General features: G+C 41.1%; 1 protein-coding gene across 9 annotated transcripts in view; it reads left to right on the forward strand.

Annotated features, from left to right (window-relative positions):
* Nucleotides 1-19,317, forward strand: part of grm8a (glutamate receptor, metabotropic 8a) — a 301,421-nt gene that overhangs the window by 206,638 nt on the left and 75,466 nt on the right. For 8 of the 9 annotated variants that reach the window (XR_010925655.1, XR_010925657.1, XR_010925656.1 and 5 more), the window contains 2 exons: nt 116-537; nt 1,745-2,111. Coding sequence is in view for 5 of the 9 variants with exons in the window: in XM_067581367.1 (XP_067437468.1) it covers nt 116-537; nt 1,745-2,111 (789 nt within the window). In the remaining 4 variants the exon portion in view is untranslated. Of the gene's footprint in view, nt 1-115; nt 538-1,744; nt 2,112-2,258; nt 5,703-19,317 lie in introns of those variants that run through there. The other variant, XM_067581369.1, reaches the window with a different exon arrangement.

Genomic DNA, 19,317 nt, shown 5'->3' on the forward strand with positions numbered 1-19,317 from the left:
ACAAAATGTTAATGCTGTTTTATTTCAACTTTTTAGCTCAAGTTACTATGGAAAGAAATATTTCTGATTATATGACAAACCTTAAATGTACATTTACAAACTGTCTCTCCACCAGGCGTCAGAGTTTACCTGTGAGCTGTGCCCATATGAGATGCGACCCGATACCAACCGCACCGGCTGCGTCCCCATTCCCATCATCAAGCTGGAGTGGCATTCCCCCTGGGCCGTCGTCCCCGTCTTCATCTCCATGCTGGGGATCATCGCCACCTCTTTCGTCATCGTCACTTTCGTTCGGTACAACGACACCCCCATCGTACGGGCGTCGGGACGAGAGATGAGCTACGTGCTACTAACGGGAATCTTCCTGTGTTACGCCATCACCTTCCTGATGATCGCGACGCCGGACGTGGGGGTCTGTTCGTTCAGGAGGATTTTCTTGGGCTTGGGGATGTGTTTCAGCTATGCAGCACTGCTCACCAAGACCAACAGGATACACCGCATTTTTGAACAAGGGAAGAAGTCTGTAACAGCACCCAGGTGAGGACAACACTTATCTCTTATTATGCGCCCACTCCTGTTTGCCCTCTGTGTGAATGTGTGTTCAGCACGTGTTGATTTCTCGGGGTGTAGTGGAACTCAAGGTTTGTAATTTTTCTGTGCACGTGTGTATTCATATAAAGACTTAACCTCTACTTCTTCCTTATTAAGCTGCTCGCAATCATTATTCATCATTATTTTTTTCATACATTATTTATCAGTCATGAACTTACACTCACCTATTGTACTGTTTGCACTCAGTGTGAGTGACTCTGGGAGAGAGCATCAACTAAGTGGCTAAAATGTTAATGCAGGATTTAATAAAACCCAGGTTAATGTCCCCTCTACCCAGATGGCCATCTGCTTTTTGTATCCATCCAGCTGGGCTGGAGTTAGTATTATTGTTTTGCTATTACTCATATATAATGGGTTTTTTTTATAATAATTACAATTTTGTTGTAGTTGTATTTTACTTATTTTTATTTTGCACAAGCAGATAACAGTAACTCTAGTACATAAATTAAACCAAAACTACAACACAACTGAGGTACCAGCAGTATGACACACAGTATTAGGAAGTTAACTTACAATGACCTTCCGCAGAGAGGATTTTAAGGCTTTGTTCTTTCTGGAGAAAACTGACTGTAACCTGGTGACTCAAGTGCACATAAACACACCGTATGATAATACAAGTCAGGATTCTGCTAAACCTCTTGCTTCTTAAAGTACCATGATGGCTGATCATTTTAGTATCGATCACTCCCCACACAATATGCATCTTAACATTTGCTGCAATTAGATGATCTCAATTATTTTGGTCCAATTTATTTTTATTCATTATTTTTATATATTGAATATATGTTTAGTAGTTTTCAGTAGGTTGTGGAAGAGCACTACAACATAGTTTATCTTATTTATTTTGATCTAATATATTATGTGTAATATGTTAAATAATCGTGATCTCAATATTGACCAAAATAATCGTGATTATGACTTTTGCCATAATCGAGCAGCCCAACTCTGAGCATCCTCTAAGCCTGGGAGCTTGAAGGAGGGAGCAGGTGGTTTCCTCACCAAGGGTGTGAGTGAAGCTATAACTCTTTTGGGGATATTATTTTTTCTACCCTTCTATTAGTGCACATTTTCTAGCATTGGCTGTCCCAGTCAGAATGAAACCTCTAACCCTCAGTAACCCTCTCCTTTCCAGGTTCATCTCCCCCGCCTCCCAGCTTGTCATCACCTTCTCCCTCATCTCGGTTCAGCTGATGGGCGTCTTCGTCTGGTTCGCGGTCGACCCGCCTCACACTGTTGTGGACTACGGTGAGCAGCGGACCCAGGACCCCACAGCAGCACGTGGCGTCCTCAAGTGCGACATCTCGGACCTGTCCCTCATTTGCTCCTTGGGTTACTCCATCCTGCTGATGGTGACGTGCACAGTTTACGCCATCAAGACGCGAGGCGTGCCTGAAACCTTCAACGAGGCCAAGCCCATCGGATTTACCATGTACACCACCTGCATCATCTGGCTGGCGTTCATACCCATCTTCTTTGGCACATCACAGTCTGCAGAGAGGGTAAGTGTGTATGTTTTTATGAGTTTTTTTTATGGCAAGCTTACTATTTTCCCAACCTGCATACTTTAACCTCTGTTTTTGACATTTTATTTGTGAAGGCAGTTTGAGTATAAGAAGATGTCTGTACTTCATCCCCATCATCTTTAGGATTTCTCGGTCTGCAAAGAGGATGATACCATGATGTGTGTGTCTGCTAGCCCGCCCAACTATGCGTTGGATTACCCTGTATATGACCTGTTTGGGATTTAAAGCAATTTTCTTTGGGGACATCATCTTATGAAAGATGAGTGCAGGTTGAATTTGTGTGTTTCACTGGTCTGTGTGTGTGTGTGTGTGTGTCTGACTCCGTAGAGAGAGGGCAATGGATTTAGATGATTTTGTGTGAAGCTGTATGTATATTTTGTGTGATATCTTTTATAAGATAACAATTCACTGACACGTGGGTTGTTATGGTGTGGTTTATGGGCTTTCTGTGAGCATGGCTAAACTCTCCTGAGCCCTGTTTGCAGCATTATTAAGTTTTGGAATCACTTTTTTGAGTCATAAATTTGCATGTATTGCTATGGCAGAAAGCTTTCTCTCCCTCCCTGCAACTTTGTTTGGGAGATCAAACCGCATCTCTTGGCACTGGGAGATATGTTTTACAATTGCAGCTATACTAATGGCTCAGACTCCTAAATCTCCTGACAATCTCCCATGAGTACAAGAGGATTTTCTGTCTGTCTGATTGACTGGATCTATGTCTTGGTCCAAGTTTTTATAGAGGGTTGCACTGTACAGCTTATTCCTCCTTCCTTTAGTCAATTATTGATGGCTATATGATGTGAGTAAGATGTAGCATTGTAGTGAAGTTGTCTGTGTGTTAGGGTTCATCTAATAAATGTTATAGTTGCATTATGTATTTATAGTACATTATTGGTTTAGTTTTAAATTGTATAGTAGCGGCTTTTACTGTATTGCACAAATACACAAATAGAGAAAGAAATAATATTTGCATTCCTTAATCAGTGGTTCCCAACCAGGGAGTGTCTTGAGAAAAATCTCAGGAGTCACAAAATTATTAAATGAATAAAAAAGAAAGAAAAAGTCAAATTCTTTTTGTCTTTTGCTTTTCTCATTTGAAAGGCTTGATACTTTAAGCTCCTCAAGTCTGTAAAAATCCTTCAAATAAAAGAGTCTAAGAAGGAAAAATCACTTTTTTGCTCTAACTCCTCATTGTCCATGTCCACACTGAGGCCATGTGTGGGATCACAGGTAGCTATTGTTTGATTTTAAGCTATTATCATAATCATGTATAAAAGTGATTATGTGAAAGCCTGTGAGAATGTGTCTTTTAACCATATCAGTTTAGAAACAGAGGGTTTGACAGGCATGAACACACACACACACACACACCAGACAGCTAATCTGATTCGAACCATTGTATTTACCAGAGCTATTGCGGCAGTGGTTTATTGATTCCATTTCTCAATGGTGCAACTATTCTGTTTTTAACAATAAAATACTTCATACAAATTGAAATTCAAGGCAGGTCATTGATTGCAGATGTCATAGGTCGAACATCACAATGCTAAACACGTGTGTCTTTGAATACTGTAAAAGTGCTCATACAGTGGATAGAGATGCAGTAAACAGACATATGTAAACAGACACAATGTTATTCACAGTATCCACATAAACACTCATACACAGTAGAGCTACAAATCATAAACCTCAAGCTGTTATCACATTGATGATTGATTGACGTCTCTAAAGAACTTGCATTTAGTTTGTGTGTTTTAGGAGAAAACAAGATGTGTCATTGCGAGTGCTTCACAATCTCAAATGTCAATATTCTGTCCCATTCTGTCCTTTTCTACGTATCAATTGTGTACCTACTGTATGTGTCCACTGGAGGTTTAAATCCTCCCTTCTTCTCCCTTAATAAAATACTTGCCTTTTATAGTCTCTCCATATTTTGGTGTTTAAGTCAGACAATTTTCATTTCCTCCTTTTCCTTGCGTCTCAGCCCATTTTCCTTTCAAGGCGGGTGCCTGCCTCTGTTGCATGGCAAAAAGCTGACATCAAAGTGATCCCGTCTAATCACACATCAGGGAAATCATACTCTTGCTGGATGTTTCATACTGTTTTTCCTTTACTTGCTCTCGTTTTTTTTTTCCACAAGAAACCACCGAGTTTTCAAATAGTGCAGGAAGTTTCAAGTGAGTCAGTGATTTTATTTTTCTTTCTCTTTTTTTAGCAATGACCTTTTTCATTCTGCCATATTTATGCAAATAAGACCTGGCTATTACAAATATAATCTAACAAGGAGAATTTTGCTTATTCACTTTGCCCCGACAGAAGCTCCCATCCCCTCCAGTTTCACCCCGGTCTCAGTCAACCAAGGTGTGCCCCAAGGCTCTGTGCTTAAACCCTTTCTCTTTACCATCTACATGTTCCCCCTTGCTTAGATCATCTGCCACCACAGTCTAAGCCTCCGCTGCTATGCTGATGACACACAGCTATATTTCAGTAAACCATCCATTCAGCTTCCTCCACAGTCCCTTGTCAATCGCCTACACAAAATAAAAAATCTGGATATCATCTAATCTACTCAAGCTAAATAGCAACAAAACAGAGCTCATGGTTGTGTCCCCCAAGGCACTGCTCCAGAAGGTTGGATTTTCTCCTCAATGTGGAAGGCTGCTCCATCTGCCCATCCCCAGAAGTCCGCAACCTAGGCGTCATTCTGGACTCTACCCTCTCATTCCAGTCACACATCAAATACATCACCAGATCTGCTTTCTGCCACCTCAAAAACATCTCCAGACTCCGGCCATCACTCTCAAACTCTGTGGCAGAGAACCTCATCCATGCTTTCATCACCTCCTGTCTGGATTATTGCAATGGAGTCCTGTCTAGGGTACCCAGCAAAGCCCTGGACAGGCTCCAGTATGTTCAGAAAGCCCTGGCAGCACATCACTCCCACCCTCATCCACCTTCACTGGCTCCTGGTCAAGTCCTGTATCTCCTACAAAGTCCTCCTTCTCATCTACAAATCCCTCTATGCCCTTACCCCAGTACCTATCAGACCTCCTCCTCCCCTATAGCCCGTCCTGGAATCTGTGGTCCTCAGACAGGGGTCTACCCTCCACCCCCCACATCAGCCTGCGGACTTTTAGGGACAGGGCCTTCAGTGTGGCAGCCCCAACCCTTTGGAACTCTCTCCCGGCAGAGATCTGCAACGCTGCATCTTTGAAAACTTACCTGTTTACCAAGGCCTATGGTCTCTACTTAATTCTGTCATCCTTGGCAATTATTGCCACTATTATTTTCTGTTCTTGTATTATTTGTTTTGTCTGCCTCAATATGTGTAAAGCGCCCTTGGGTCCCTTGAATGGTGCTCTATAAATTAAAGTTATTATTACTGTTATGAATCCAGTCTGCTGGCACTTTCTCTAACTTTGTGTGTGAGTGACAGTGAAACAGATTATGTTGTGTGAGTCCCTGATCTCACATATATTGTGCCGAAGTATTGTGTGTTTGCATCATGGCACCTTTAGAGCGTGTTCATGTGGCTGCAGAAGTCATTTGGGTATGTTTTATGTCTCTATAAGTGTATTTCCATGTGTGCGTCCATGCGTGTGTCATATGTCTGTGTGTGCATACCTGTGTTATGTATGCGTGTTATGTGACACACTGAGGCATCCTGTCTTAGTGGATGGGCTGAGCAGCATCCATGCCATGTTTATTCAGCTAATTAGAATGTCCACCAGCGACTGTATGTGTATTTGTGTTTGAGTGTGTTTGTCTGGTGTGTTGTATTTAATTGGAATATCCACCAGTGCACATTTGTGTGTCTGTGTGTGTTGTTTCTAATTGGAATATCCTCTGGAGTGTGTGGCAGCTGGCTGGCTAACAGAGAGAGCAGAAGAGAGGGAGGAGAGAGAGGAGTGAAAGGAATAAACAGGTAATGATGTGACTCGCTGATGGGGCTTTAATGAGGAGAATTCTACCAAGGGCATAGGTTTGGTTTCAGAAGGGGGGAGGGAGAGGGGGCTACAGTGATGTAGGTTTTGGTTTCAGAAGGGGGGGAGGAGGAGGGGGGAGCTACTGCGACATAGATAGACTCACATTATGACTCACATTTTCATTAACTTTGCTGTCTGTCAAAGGGCCATCATATTCTGTCCAATCATTCTTCAATATTAGCCGTATCCTTATATAAGAATTAAAAGGCTGTACTAATTTGTGCATGATTAATCAAAATTAGTTTCAGTCTTATATAACTTATATACTAAGCATGAGCACACCTTAAACATCAGATGTCCTTGTAGGTCAATAACTGTGCCCCACACAGTTACATTGTTTATGTCCCATGCCTGCTCTGGAATGCTGAAAAGTATTGAGATGCTCACAGCAGAGGTTCATTTGTTAATGACATTTGGGCTTTTGATGAAGCCCCCTCTGAAAAAAAGCATTTCTGTTGTATAAGGGCCTGGATTTTGTAGGTGGCATTCAATCAGACTCCCTCTGGTGTACTTCCGTGTTTCTTTTCAAGGTAGCTGTGGAAGGACGCACCAGTGTAGGATATAACCCGACTGATACTCGATTTTTAAGGCAATGCTGATATTGATACTTGGGATTTTAAAAATCCAACAACAATATATCAGCCAATAGTATTTTTTTACAACATAAATGTACAACAGAAGCAAATAATCTTGATATGGTTATTGTAGATTTGTTTTTTTTAGATAATTGTGACTGTAGATACATACTGAGATGGACCTGGACAGTTAAAGAATCAACTAGTCAGAGCTCCCTGGTAAAAACTTTGTAATGGAGACACTGTTTCTAAATGACCTAAAACGTAATTAGGCATTTCTGTATTGCAATTTTTGTTAGTATTCTTCCGATATACACACCAATAACAATAAATCTGCAAAAAGCTAATATCTGTGGATATATCAGCCTAGCTGATGTATTGGTCCAGCTCTGATGGGGGAGCATTTTAAACTTCTCTGAGGTCAGATGTGAACGGCCTTGTTGATTTTTCTGCTGCCGTCCACTGACTCCTGGTTGATGATGATGAGTTTTGGTCTGGTGTTGAAGGACAGCTGATGTTGTTCCCTACAGTTGTTGCCTCATGTCCGTCAGTCTTCAGGTGTTATACGGTTTGTGATGATTGGACAATGATGTGGCTTAAACCTCTGGAAAGAGCTAGTGAGTTGACCTTGAGTTAAGATTTTTTTTATTTTTTTTTATCATACTACTGTTTACACAGTCAACATCTCTGTGCATCATTATAGCTCCCACTTGTTGTCATTTTCCTTGTTCCTGCCCATGGCCAACCCTGGGTGTGTGTTTGAGATACTGTCTCAACCTTTTATAAGTGAGAAGGCCGTCAGCCTGCCTCTCTCCAGGTCAAGTTTTACAAGCTGAAGAAGCAGGGATCTTTCTGTGTGGTACAGTGAGATCAGAATAAAGTGGTGAAGCCTATAAAGCCCATTAAAGGGCACAGTCTGAGCTCATGTAACAAGGATTACAATGCATTACTTTCCACCTAAAGAAATACAGTATTCCTTCATAGCTTCTGCGGTGAATAAAATCCCCGCAAATGTAACACTGAGACCTAATTTTCTTTCTGTATGCTGTCAGCTACACATAACAATTTAAATTCAAAAACACCATGACCACTGCAGTGTAACTATATGGATATTAGTATATTTTGGATTCATTCATGTGCTTCCCTTTTCCTCTCATGTACTTAAATTTTTTAGTCCCTTCCACACCACCTTCTCCTGTGCTTCTCCTATGCTTCCTTTCTGCCCCGACACCCTTCCTCTCTCATCCCTCCCCATTGCTCATGTCCTGTCCCTCACACTCCTCTCCCCTGAATACTCAACATGGCTCTGAGTCACAGCAGGCAGACAGAGACAGAGAGAGGAGGGGAAAAGACAGAGGAGGAGAAACAAAGCGAGAGAGATAAAAATTGAAAGGGAAAGTTACAGCGAGAGATAGGGACATATAGTGAGACACAGAATAAGAATGCGAGCGATATATCAAGAAAGAGGGAGAGAGGGATTCTTAACCATCACCGACCAAGGAAGTATTGTTTTGAAATAGGTCATGCTACCACGCAGAGGCTGCCGGCTCCAAACAGCTTCTGCTGCACCCTGCAGAAATGGGAAAGGTTGTGTGTGTGTGTATGTGAGTGTGTGCGTACATGCTTTTGTGCTTCCCTCTGCCTCTCTGCTTGTTGTAAAGCCCTAACCACAGGGTACATCTTCTCTCCTGCTACCTCTCTCTGTGTCTCTCGCATCACTCCTTTGCCTGACACTATGAGCAAAGGACCATCTTTCTTTTTTCTCTTCCTTTTTTTCCTTTCTTCTCTTGTATCTCTCTTTCTTTCTCTCTCTGAACCACCTCTCCTGTTTTCAAGATGTCTTAAATATGGGCAGCTTGTTATATCCTGCCTCCAACTGAGGAAGAAGCATCCACCCTGCTGCTTCCCACAAACCCTCTCACTATGTGCGTGTGCAAGTGTGTGTGTATGTGTGGGTGTGTTTTTAACAGCATGTGCTCTTTTGATATGTTTGTTCTTGTGTCAACATGTGTGGACCAGTAGCTCACAGATGTATTTGAGTCTGTCAGTTTTTTTGTTTGTGAGTTATGTTTGTATATCAATGTAGGAGATTTTCGCATCATGTGCAGTTAAAACCTGAGATTAGTGTAGAGCAGCCGTCCTCAGTCCTTTGGTAAATTTGCCTTTTTTTATGGAAATCTTTCCATTCTGACACATGGATAAGAACATTTTGGTCTACATTAGTAAGTACAGAGTGAAACAATGAGGTATACTGTACAGGCTAAGCGTGGGAACAGAATGCATTCTGCAGTGTCGTAATGGAGGGACAGAGCTGCTTGTTCTGAACAGTATGAATCTGCAATTTCAGTCGTTGAAGCGGCTATTCATACATACATACATACATTTTGTGTCTCTCGAGGCCTCCCATTGAAATTATTTCACATTCCCATTCTCTCTCTTTCGCACGCACACACACACACACACACTATCTAACCTTAGTCCAATTTGAGACCCAAGGGTCCTAACCTCAAAATAGCCCCTTTAAGACGTGAAGAATGGAAAATGGACTCACTTTGAGTAACATTCCTCATTTTTTTTTCCTTTCCCCGTGATTGCGTTAGATCCTCAGGAGTATATATAGAACACACACAATCTATCTCTCTGCCTCACAAATCTTTCTCTGCCCCTCACAACACACACACACACACACACACATATACACACAGAGTGTCACTGCTCACCGTCTTCAGACAGATTTATGGCTGCGACTGTGGTCCCGGTGGAGAACCGGTGACCGCCCAGACCCTTACCGGGAGTAACCGTCGGTTATCAATCTGCAGTAATCTGAAGAGGTTGGGAGAGACAGGTAGAGAGAGTAAGGCGACATGATGAGAGAGAGGGGACTGAAACAATGACGAAAAAGATGGAGGACAAAAGAAGGAAAAAGGGAGCTAGAGGAGAAGAAAAGGAGGCGATAAGAGTGAACATGCAAGGCAATAACGCAGCAAAGAAATAATGAAGCAGAGTGTGGGAGTGTAGAGTGAGAGCGACATTAACAACTAATAGCAGACAGAGAGGCAGAGGAGGGTGGGATATACAGAACCATCAAAAGCTTAAGATGAAGAAGAGAGAGAGGCAAGTAATAGAGATGTAAATGTAAACCAAAGATGAGGAAGAATGAAAGTGAAACACTGACAGGGAGATACAAAGAGAGACTGACAGAGTGATGGAGAACATGTCACAGCCTTTTTAACAGCCCATATAACCATGGTATGTGTACTATATCACAGTAAGATTAAACAGCTATCTTTAAAAATATGAGAGCTTTAGATAATGATATAAGTCTCAGAAAGACAGACAAGTAAATAGTTAACTGGTTAAATAAAAATTGGTTAATTACTTAATTTCTAAACCCAATGTACATTGAACACTAAAGTTAAGTGGTCGGCAATCCAAATGCTGTCTGCTAATTGAACAACATCTCAACTTGTTTTCTTCTAAGTAAAGGAAGCGAAGTACAAAATTAAATTGCCCCTTCATTCAGCATGCGATTACTTGAGCATCAGCTGTTACATCGGTTAAAACAGGCAGCCAGGATTTATGCATCCACATGGGACATTTTGCCCTAAATGAAACCTATCAGGTTGTGTTTTTACTTCGCGGCCCCAAAAGAAGAAAATTGGCAGTCATTTGTAAAATTTACTTTTTAAATAACTCTTTGGGTTAGACCATTTTAATGGAACTTTTGTGAGAATTACACAAAATTGTTGAAATTCAAAAAGTTGAAATTAGTTAAAATTGCCTTTCAGCAATCATAGCAATCACACAGTGAATGATTGAAGGGACTGTTTAAAGCCTCTCGTTACACTACAAGTACACAGCACCTGATTGGATTACCCTATATATGGCACAGCATTATTAAACCAGGATGATCATTTAATCAGAAACATACAGTATAGATTATGGTAATTTTTTGGAGTGCTTAAGGGAAAAGCGGGTAGGTTGCTTATTTTGTGAAGTAGCTACTTCTCATCACAGATGTTAAATTCGATTCTTACCACATCCACAAGAATCAGTAATGCAACATCCTAGAGGAGAGGAATGTGACAATAAGTACAACAAAGTCCCACATCCTCTAAAATAAGTGTAGATTATGTAAATATGACATTCCTGCACCAGTGATTATGAGAAAATTTCACTGATCTAATTCAACTGATCTAATTTGTACCACCAGGTTGTTATTTTCTAGGTATGAGTTAGAAACCTAAAGCTTATTGACAGTTAATTTAAATGCAATGTAACAAAAATTTTTCAATATTCCCATACACGTACACTTATAACTCCTAGCATTGCACAGGGATCAATGGAACACATACAGAGAGCAGATCACATCTGAAAAATGTTTCCTTCCTCCGCTGGATTTAGATTTCATGTCGTCTTTATTCTGACAGAATTTACCAATCCTTGGGGTGATTATCTTCAACAGTCTGTGTGGGGGGGAAAAAAAAAAAAAAGAAAACCTTTCATTCATTTTTTAAGGAATGGGTTTTGCAATCTTTTGCAGGATTCTGGTGGGATTTGGTCGTTTGACTGAAAATGGGGAGAGACAGACAGCGAGTGTCAGATCCTGACATCAAACAGTGAGAAGTTGAAGGATGAGGGGGACGCCCAAGGGGGACCTCACGTGGAGACGCTCACAGTCACACACACACGCACACAAAACATATGCATACACACAAGCATGCTCTACGTTCACATAGTGGAAGCAACACACATTCAGTGACAACCCAACACACATACACAGAGAAACTCTCCTCAGGGGAGCAATAGAGCAAAGTCGAGCTAAGAGCACTATAAATCCAAACTTCTCAACAACAGTCCCTTTCAAGGCCTGGTGCAGCATTTCCATCACACTTACATCTCTGTAACAACACTAGAATAACAAACATCAGGTTAGCTGTTGTTTTCTACCTCCACTGTAGCTGCCATCATCCCCACATATATAAGACCGTAGAAATACTGCATGACAAAGCAAAAAATATCAAATAAATGAGAAGCTAAAGCCTCAACACAGGCATTGCAGCTGATTAACTAGTTGTGATGAGTCTCTTTTTGTGCCTATTAATATTTCAAGATACATAACCTTTGAATTCTGATTATTTTTTACAGTCTATTAACTGAAAAAACTGTCGAACACGTGAATGCAAATGTGTTGCATTTAAAGCAAATCGTGCAGTGTTAATTAACCATGAGGAGGATAATTTAGGCACCATGAAAAACATTGAAAAATTGATAAATGATGCCATTGTAGATATCCCAATTTAATTAGTGCTTGTACCGCTGATCCTGCTGGTCCCAAGAGAAATTTAAAGTTTGCTGCATTTCAAGCTGTTGCTGTGCAGACGCAATAACCTGGCATCCAGTGGCTGGCAATGAATGGGAAATAGTTGGCTTGACAATTTTGGAGCTCACTCACTAAAAGTGTCAGGAAGCATTCGGGTTTGAATTAGCAATAAAAAAGTCTAGCCAACAAAGAGTTGTGGGGTGCAATATGTTGCTGACTTTGTAAGGCCGGGGGGGACTGGTGACATTTCCTTCACCAGCAGTTTGTAATTTTAAAACAAGGTTGAACTGGAGGAGGTTGAGGACTGTTTTGAACCAAAACAGAATTAAAAGAGGCAGAGATTTATGAGAGTACTGGCCACAAAATAATGATTTTATTAGCTTCATTTTTGCTTCATTTATTAATTTCATCAGAATTACAAAATAGGGTTGGGACTACTGTATGTAGTGCAACTCAGTACTACTGTCGGAAAGTGTTTAGTATCATTTCCAAACCAATTTCTGTCAAGATTGCATAACATCAGCCTCTGAAATAGGCACATTTAACATCCATGACAGAAAAGCAGAGATCCGTTTTACATGCCGGTGGTGTGACACATTTTTTCCTACAAGTTAGACAGCAGTCTGCTGACTGATGATGCACCATGTAAGTCCTTGCTGGGTATTTTAATTGGCTGGAGCTGTGCACAGCGGGCTACTATCATGCCAGTTAGGAGAGAGAGAGAGAAAGAGAGAGCAAGCCTTTCACAACGGGGCCACTCTCACAGCATGCATTACAATGAGACCTCTATGCACAACTCAAAATTTGTTTGACTTGATACTAGTGGCCAAACCCCGTACAGATCTGCAAGTCAGTAAGAGCTACACTAACAAGCTGTGGCAGAGCAAACACAGATGTAACAATACTTTAAGAAATACCCCGGGCACTGTTACATGACACACAGACAGACCTTAGACCAGTATGGATTAGATGGAGAAAAAAATGTCTCTAAGCGCTGTTTTTATAGAAGATAATGAGGCACTTGTGGACAACAGTGACCACGCTTGGGCCCATTAAGCTGCACTGACACAAAGTTAAAATATTATGGCGGAGAATCCTACATCAGAGCTTTTTTTAAAGAGCTTTTCATCACAGTGACATATTGGAAAAATGTGTGTGATGGGCGTTGTGGAAAAGTCCAAATTGGAGATTTAACAAGCTGTCAATAAAAAAAAAAACATCATGAAAAATTGAGAATAAAAAACTACAAATGTTAACTTTTTCATGCATACGGATTTTAAAAGCCACCTACTCCTCTCGCCTTGAAGTCATTTTTGAGCAAAAATGGGTTCCTAAATGATACCCTTCTCAACCGGCACGGCTGGTGGTTTGACCTGAACACTTGCTGTAACTGGTGTAACCATTGTCTAGTTGTTACTCTCCATTGTGGCCGTTTTTGAGATTATTTCAAGACGCCCAAACTATGTTACCTTGCGAGGCAGCTGGATTCCATCTCGTCGGGCTTCAAGTTATGCGCTTGTGTCTGAACCGTCGGTGGTTCAGACCAGTCAACGCCCTATGAGGACTCTCGCGTGATCTCATGAATCTGGCCACCTTGCAAGCTAAGACAGTGATAGACAGATGGTTCATCCAATCACCTGCCAAGTATCTTTTGAAAGTGGCAGCACTTTTCCAAACAGTTTCCAAGGACGACTTCTCAGATAGTTCTGTGTAACAAACCATCTGGCGCATCAGGTTACAAACTGTGAGCATTTTTCTCTTCCAGCTTTTAGTGCGGTTGGCAGTAAAATCTATTTCACATAGATGGATGATGGATGCAGGAATAAATACTTTAACAGAGTGAAGCATAATTACATTGTGATACATAGTGAAATATTGACATTGACATTTGAATACGTGTCCTTCTGTTACATGGATGGATAGATAGATCACTAAGACATTATAAAACTGGCATGACTAACAAACACTCCCAGTTCTTCAGGTCTTTTGTTGTCCATCGCAAAGCTGTAATGCTAAGCAACTTATTATTGTGGTGATCCATGCGTGGTGATGCGTTTCACTGCCTACTAGAAAGTTGCTCAGGAGAACAGCATCAGGTAAATGAAATGAATAATGAAACTCAGGTTGCAGCAAGTAAAAATGAATAAAAGGTAGAATCTTAAATCTAGAAACACTTAAAACTTAAGTCTGACATGTTGGATTACTCAGATAAATCAGAAAAAAAAGACACTGGTTCGGTCACAACTGGTCCCATTTTTCAAATTAAATAAAAATAAAACCTCCTCACCCTCCTGTGGCTCTGGTGATTAAAATGATGAGTGGTCCCATGGTGTGAGTGGAGAGGAACAGGAGGTGTCAATTAGACACACTGAAAGACTCACACACACACACACACAACCAGGAGATTTTGACTTCTAAATGTGAGTGTGAAGTTAGCATAAGACCCTAAGGCAGTCTGTAAAGTCGCCCACTCATAAAAAGGTTCTGTTATCAAGGACACCTAAACTCATTATCAGCATGTGCAGACGGTAGCATGTTTAATCATGCAGAGAATGATGGAGAGATACGCTAGACAAATAGAGAAAGGAGGGTTGAGAGGGCGGAAAGATAGAATCAGAGAGAGTTTGGAGAGACTAAGAGGCAGACATAGAGAAGCGAAGAAAAAAAAAATGGGAGCAAGGAAAGAGGAAAACCTTTCAAAGGGAGTTTGGAGTGCGGCGCAGAGTGCCAGCCAATCATTAAAGATAGCTCGATCACTGTGTTACAGCGAGGGAATGACGAGGAGATAGAAGGATAGAAAGCGTCTTTGGGTATAGAAGATGTCATGCGCGATGCTTTTCTAGTCCTCCTATTTTTCTTATACCCAATCTCTCTTTTTTTTTTTTTGCTCTCATGCTGACTCGAGACATGAAGCAAAGCAGCCAGTAGCCATTTATTTCAAATGAGAGCTGAGAGACAAGAAGCAATAGAGAGCAGAGGGACATCTGGCGAGAGATGTCAGCGACTCCGCGACAGCAGAAAGTTGAGCGCGAGTTCAAGTTTATGCAAATGCCCGGCGACTCTTTGCAGCAGTGTCCAAAGTGAAGGGCAGATGTTCTTCCAATGTGAAACTTCTTCCTATCAAGATTTTAGAGAAATTTGCGGCGTGATACAAGTCTTTGTTCCTCAGTTCAGTCCCCGTCCTTCTGCACTGCTTTGTCATTGCTGCATTTCTCTTTATCTCTCTCTCTCTCTGTTCTGTCCACTTCTACTTCCTGTCAGCGACTGCTTTCTTTTTTCTTGATTTTCTTTCTTTTATTTCCTCATTTATCCTCTCTCCCACTTACACACACTGTTTTTCACAGTCACACCATCTGTCTCTCTTTCTCCATCTTTCTATCTCCCTCGCCCTCTCTGATGTCAGGCAACGTTGGGAATGCTACTGGCCAGAGCTCTTTGATTTCACCACCCTTGTCTTACTCTGTGGTACGTTTGAAAGGAAATGCAATAATCACAGAAGTAGTGTAATGACCGAGAATGCTTTGTGTCTTGGCTCATCAAGCACGAGAAGCCGGGATTTGTGTGTTTGATGTGAGTTTCTCTGCTCACGCTTCTCATTCAAGTTTAAATGAATACATGCTTGTCTGTGCGTGCGCATACAACCGTTCCAACTGCTTCAAGTGTTGCACATTTCACTGCGTAATGCCTAAATAAATCCCCTACAACTCGGTTTCAAAAGCAGGGATAAACACCATTGCTACCTCACTGTTACTGCCATTGTTTTGCAGTGAACGTAGGTCCTCAGAAAGCTAAAGTTTTGGTAAAAGGTGTATTGGAAAAGATAAGGAGCCCACAAATGATGCACAGCATCCATGATAATGCTCTTCTTTATTGATAGAATAAGTTTTAGGTCTTAACTTAATGTGTGCGTGTCACATATGTCTCCCTTCTGTAGAAATCATTGTGTGGAAATTGCAGTGTCTGCAAGAGGATAGGCTAATTAATTGGCTGCTGATCTAGTGTCCAGAAGCTGTACGTTCTATTTCAGACTGCCATTTATAGTGCAGCCAAGTCGACCCAGAATAGACATCGACAGTATCAGCATCAGCTATCATATGGGTTTTCTCTCTCTACACTTAACTTATTGATGGGTGGCCTAACTACCATTCTGCCTGTCTGTCAGGATCAGGAATTACATCCTTAAGCGGCTATTATATTAAAGCTTTACATTCAGTGTGGCAATGTTGGCTGCCACTGCAGATGACTCATATATATATAAAGAGAAACATGACCAAGAGAGCAGCACAAATACGACTTTTACACACATAGTTGGTTTAAGGCCTATAAGTCCTACTTTTTCCTTGCTTTTTTTTCAAAACTGACAGGCCTATCACATCCACCTCCGTGTTGTGGATAAAAAGTGGCGCCAGGACACGTGTCTGAAATTGAACAAGGAAGAAATGTAGTAAACACCAGAAAGCAGAAACCAGGACTATTGCTAGAAGAATCGTCTGTCCATCAGGAGGTTCATCAGACACACTCCACTCCTCCATCTACAAACTGGTCAGATACAGACAAAAATCTCCCCTTTTAGAAAACCAATTTGTCATGAATGGCTTATATTACTCTGTTTAAATCGTCCTAGATATGTGCTGTTTAATGTTGAACAATACCATAAATTATGACTTGTTGTGAGAAAACAAATCTCATTATCATATCCGGTCAAATATACCAGAAATATACAATCTCCAAATGTATTAATAACATCATCTGATAATAGAGGTGTATCCGTAAGCTTTGCATCAACACAGTTATCAACTCCCCTGCGCCCTGCTCCTTTTAACCCAAATCTGTATCTTGTTTTGGCATCCTGCTCTCTCATCTCTCAGGCCCAGGCCTCGCTGACACCTGGATACATCTGGCAAACCAAACCAGCTCAGCTGACTCGAAACCTTCCCATCTGCAGCAGAGTGTTTCTCTTCCTGTCTTTTCCAAGCATGAGCCTGATAATGTTCAGTGCATCCTCCATGCGCTGCTGTCACCCTGGCAACCAACCAAAACAGCCACCACAGTCAGAGTAATGTGGGATCATCGCAGCAGTTTCAAATATGCTACACTGTGCATGGCTCAAACTATATTCACATTAAAAAACTGCTTCCATATTCTCTCTTTATGCTTTTTGTGACTTACAAGATCTGAGGGGAGCAACAAACTCAGTAAATATTGTCACAGTGAAGAAAAAGTTAACCTGGACAAGCTAATTTTTCGCAAATATGCTCAGTATGGGTCCTCTTTCAGATTCTGCTCATGCAGAATATACAGTGCTTACATTTTAAGTTGCTCGGGAAAATAAAAAGCTCTCAGCAAAGTTCTGCTATGTGCAGTGATAAATGATGGTGATCAACATTGTAATAAAGCTGAACAACAGTGGGCTTATCCTTTAAGCACTAATTGAAAAATAACAAGGTGTCCAGCAGACAAAAATCCTTAGATGAGCAATTTCCTTATGAGCAGAAAATAGAACAAGTCCCCGAGAGATGAAATATGAAGATGAAGATAAACAATAAAACACTCCTGTGTAATCAGTGCAGCGCTGCTAATTTCACTTCCTGACACCAACCAACAATTTACAAAAGCATCACTTTCGTTAACCGTAAGAATGAAAGTAAGAGCAACAAAAAGCTAAATATTTGTCCAAAAACTCTAGTGTACATTTCTCCCCTCTTTCGGTTTTTTTTTTTCAATCCTTTACCTCTTCCTTTTCTCTCCCCAGGTGTTAAAAACACATTAGCCATCACTCTATCCCCTCACCCTTTCTCTGTCTGGATCTCTTCCTATCATAGACCAAAGATACTGCGTCTGTAAATGTTTTAAACCTTAAGGGAACACATTGTATGCAGCCATCCGTAGCTAATCGTCTACTTTCCGAGTCTGACTTTTGGGATAATAGAGTGCTTCGACTGATGCTTACATTTTAGCCATTATCTGTGGACAGGCAAGGTGGTGGAGAAGGAGAGTTTTCAATCTTCATTGTGTGTATGTGTGTGTGTGTGTGTCTTTGTGTAAACAACAGCTGGAAGCCACAACTTTGAACCAAAGGCTAGATGTAATGGAAGCGGCTATCAGCAAACTCGATGCTGTTTTGATAAGAACAAGTTCACTGCTTAAGGGAATCTCTCTTTTCCTCTCGTTTTCTCATTTCCACTGTTATTCTGCCTTTACTTTCTGTAGTATTCCATTTTCACTCTCCTCTTCATCCAATCTTTTTTACTCCATCTCATTTTCACTCCTCTTTCTCTCCTTCTGAGAACATGTTTTCCTGTCTCCATCTGTTCCTTTCTGATACAACCACTTACTGATCCTTGTATCAGTACAGTTCAGTCGAGTGCAATTTGTTGGCAGGAAATATGAAAAAGAAGATCCACAGATTCCCTCTTGCATCTCTCTCATGATCTTTTCCCTCTCGCTTAATTGGCGATCTGTCTCAGACAACTGTAAAGTTCAGCGTTGTGTCTGTTCTTTGTGTGTATGTGTGTGTGATCTTGTGGTCAAGGTGAAAGTCAGCAGATGGGAGTGGATTGTTAACTGCTTTCAGAGCCTGTAGAGGAGCTGCAAGTGGAGCTCTTTACCCCTGGTCAACACACTCTGTAATGCAATGATAGGAATATCATCCAGGGAAAGAAAATACATGCAAAGTCTATACATACAGGTACTGTTTGTATACTGTTATGTGCAGGATATATTATTAATGGTAAATGAAAAACACCTACATACTGCACTTTGTCTTTAGGGGTTTGTGTTTCTGTGTGTTTGTCTATTTGCCTCCAATTTATTGGCTCTGCACTCTGCTTTCCCTTTGGCTATTGTCATAGTTATCAACTTACACCTTCAGGCAGATATGTGTGTGTGTGTGTGTGTGTGTGTGGTGTGGGAGGAATGAAAACCCCCGGCCTGAGTTGAGCGTGAACTGTGGGTGCTCACTCTGCTGCATGTGTGTGTATGTTAGTCAGAGTAAGAAGGAGAGAAAGGCATGCAAAGTCTAACTGGATGAAATCACCACAAAGGTAGAACTGAATATACAGTCAAATCAACCGGAACAACATAGCTTATCAAAGTGGAGCTCTCACAAAGCATTTAACATCACAACATTAGCATGTAGCATACAAACTATATTATGTAGCATCAAATATAAGCATCTAATATCAAAGCATCAGCATTTAGCATCAAATAACACACATTTTCATAACTAAGTCTGTCCAGATATCAGCCCTTACTTGAGAGTCGCTCTAATAAGCGATAAGATGTATATTTTATCTTTT

This window comes from Thunnus thynnus, chromosome 23, assembly GCF_963924715.1.
Source record: "Thunnus thynnus chromosome 23, fThuThy2.1, whole genome shotgun sequence".
Classification (NCBI taxonomy): Eukaryota; Metazoa; Chordata; class Actinopteri; order Scombriformes; family Scombridae; genus Thunnus; species Thunnus thynnus.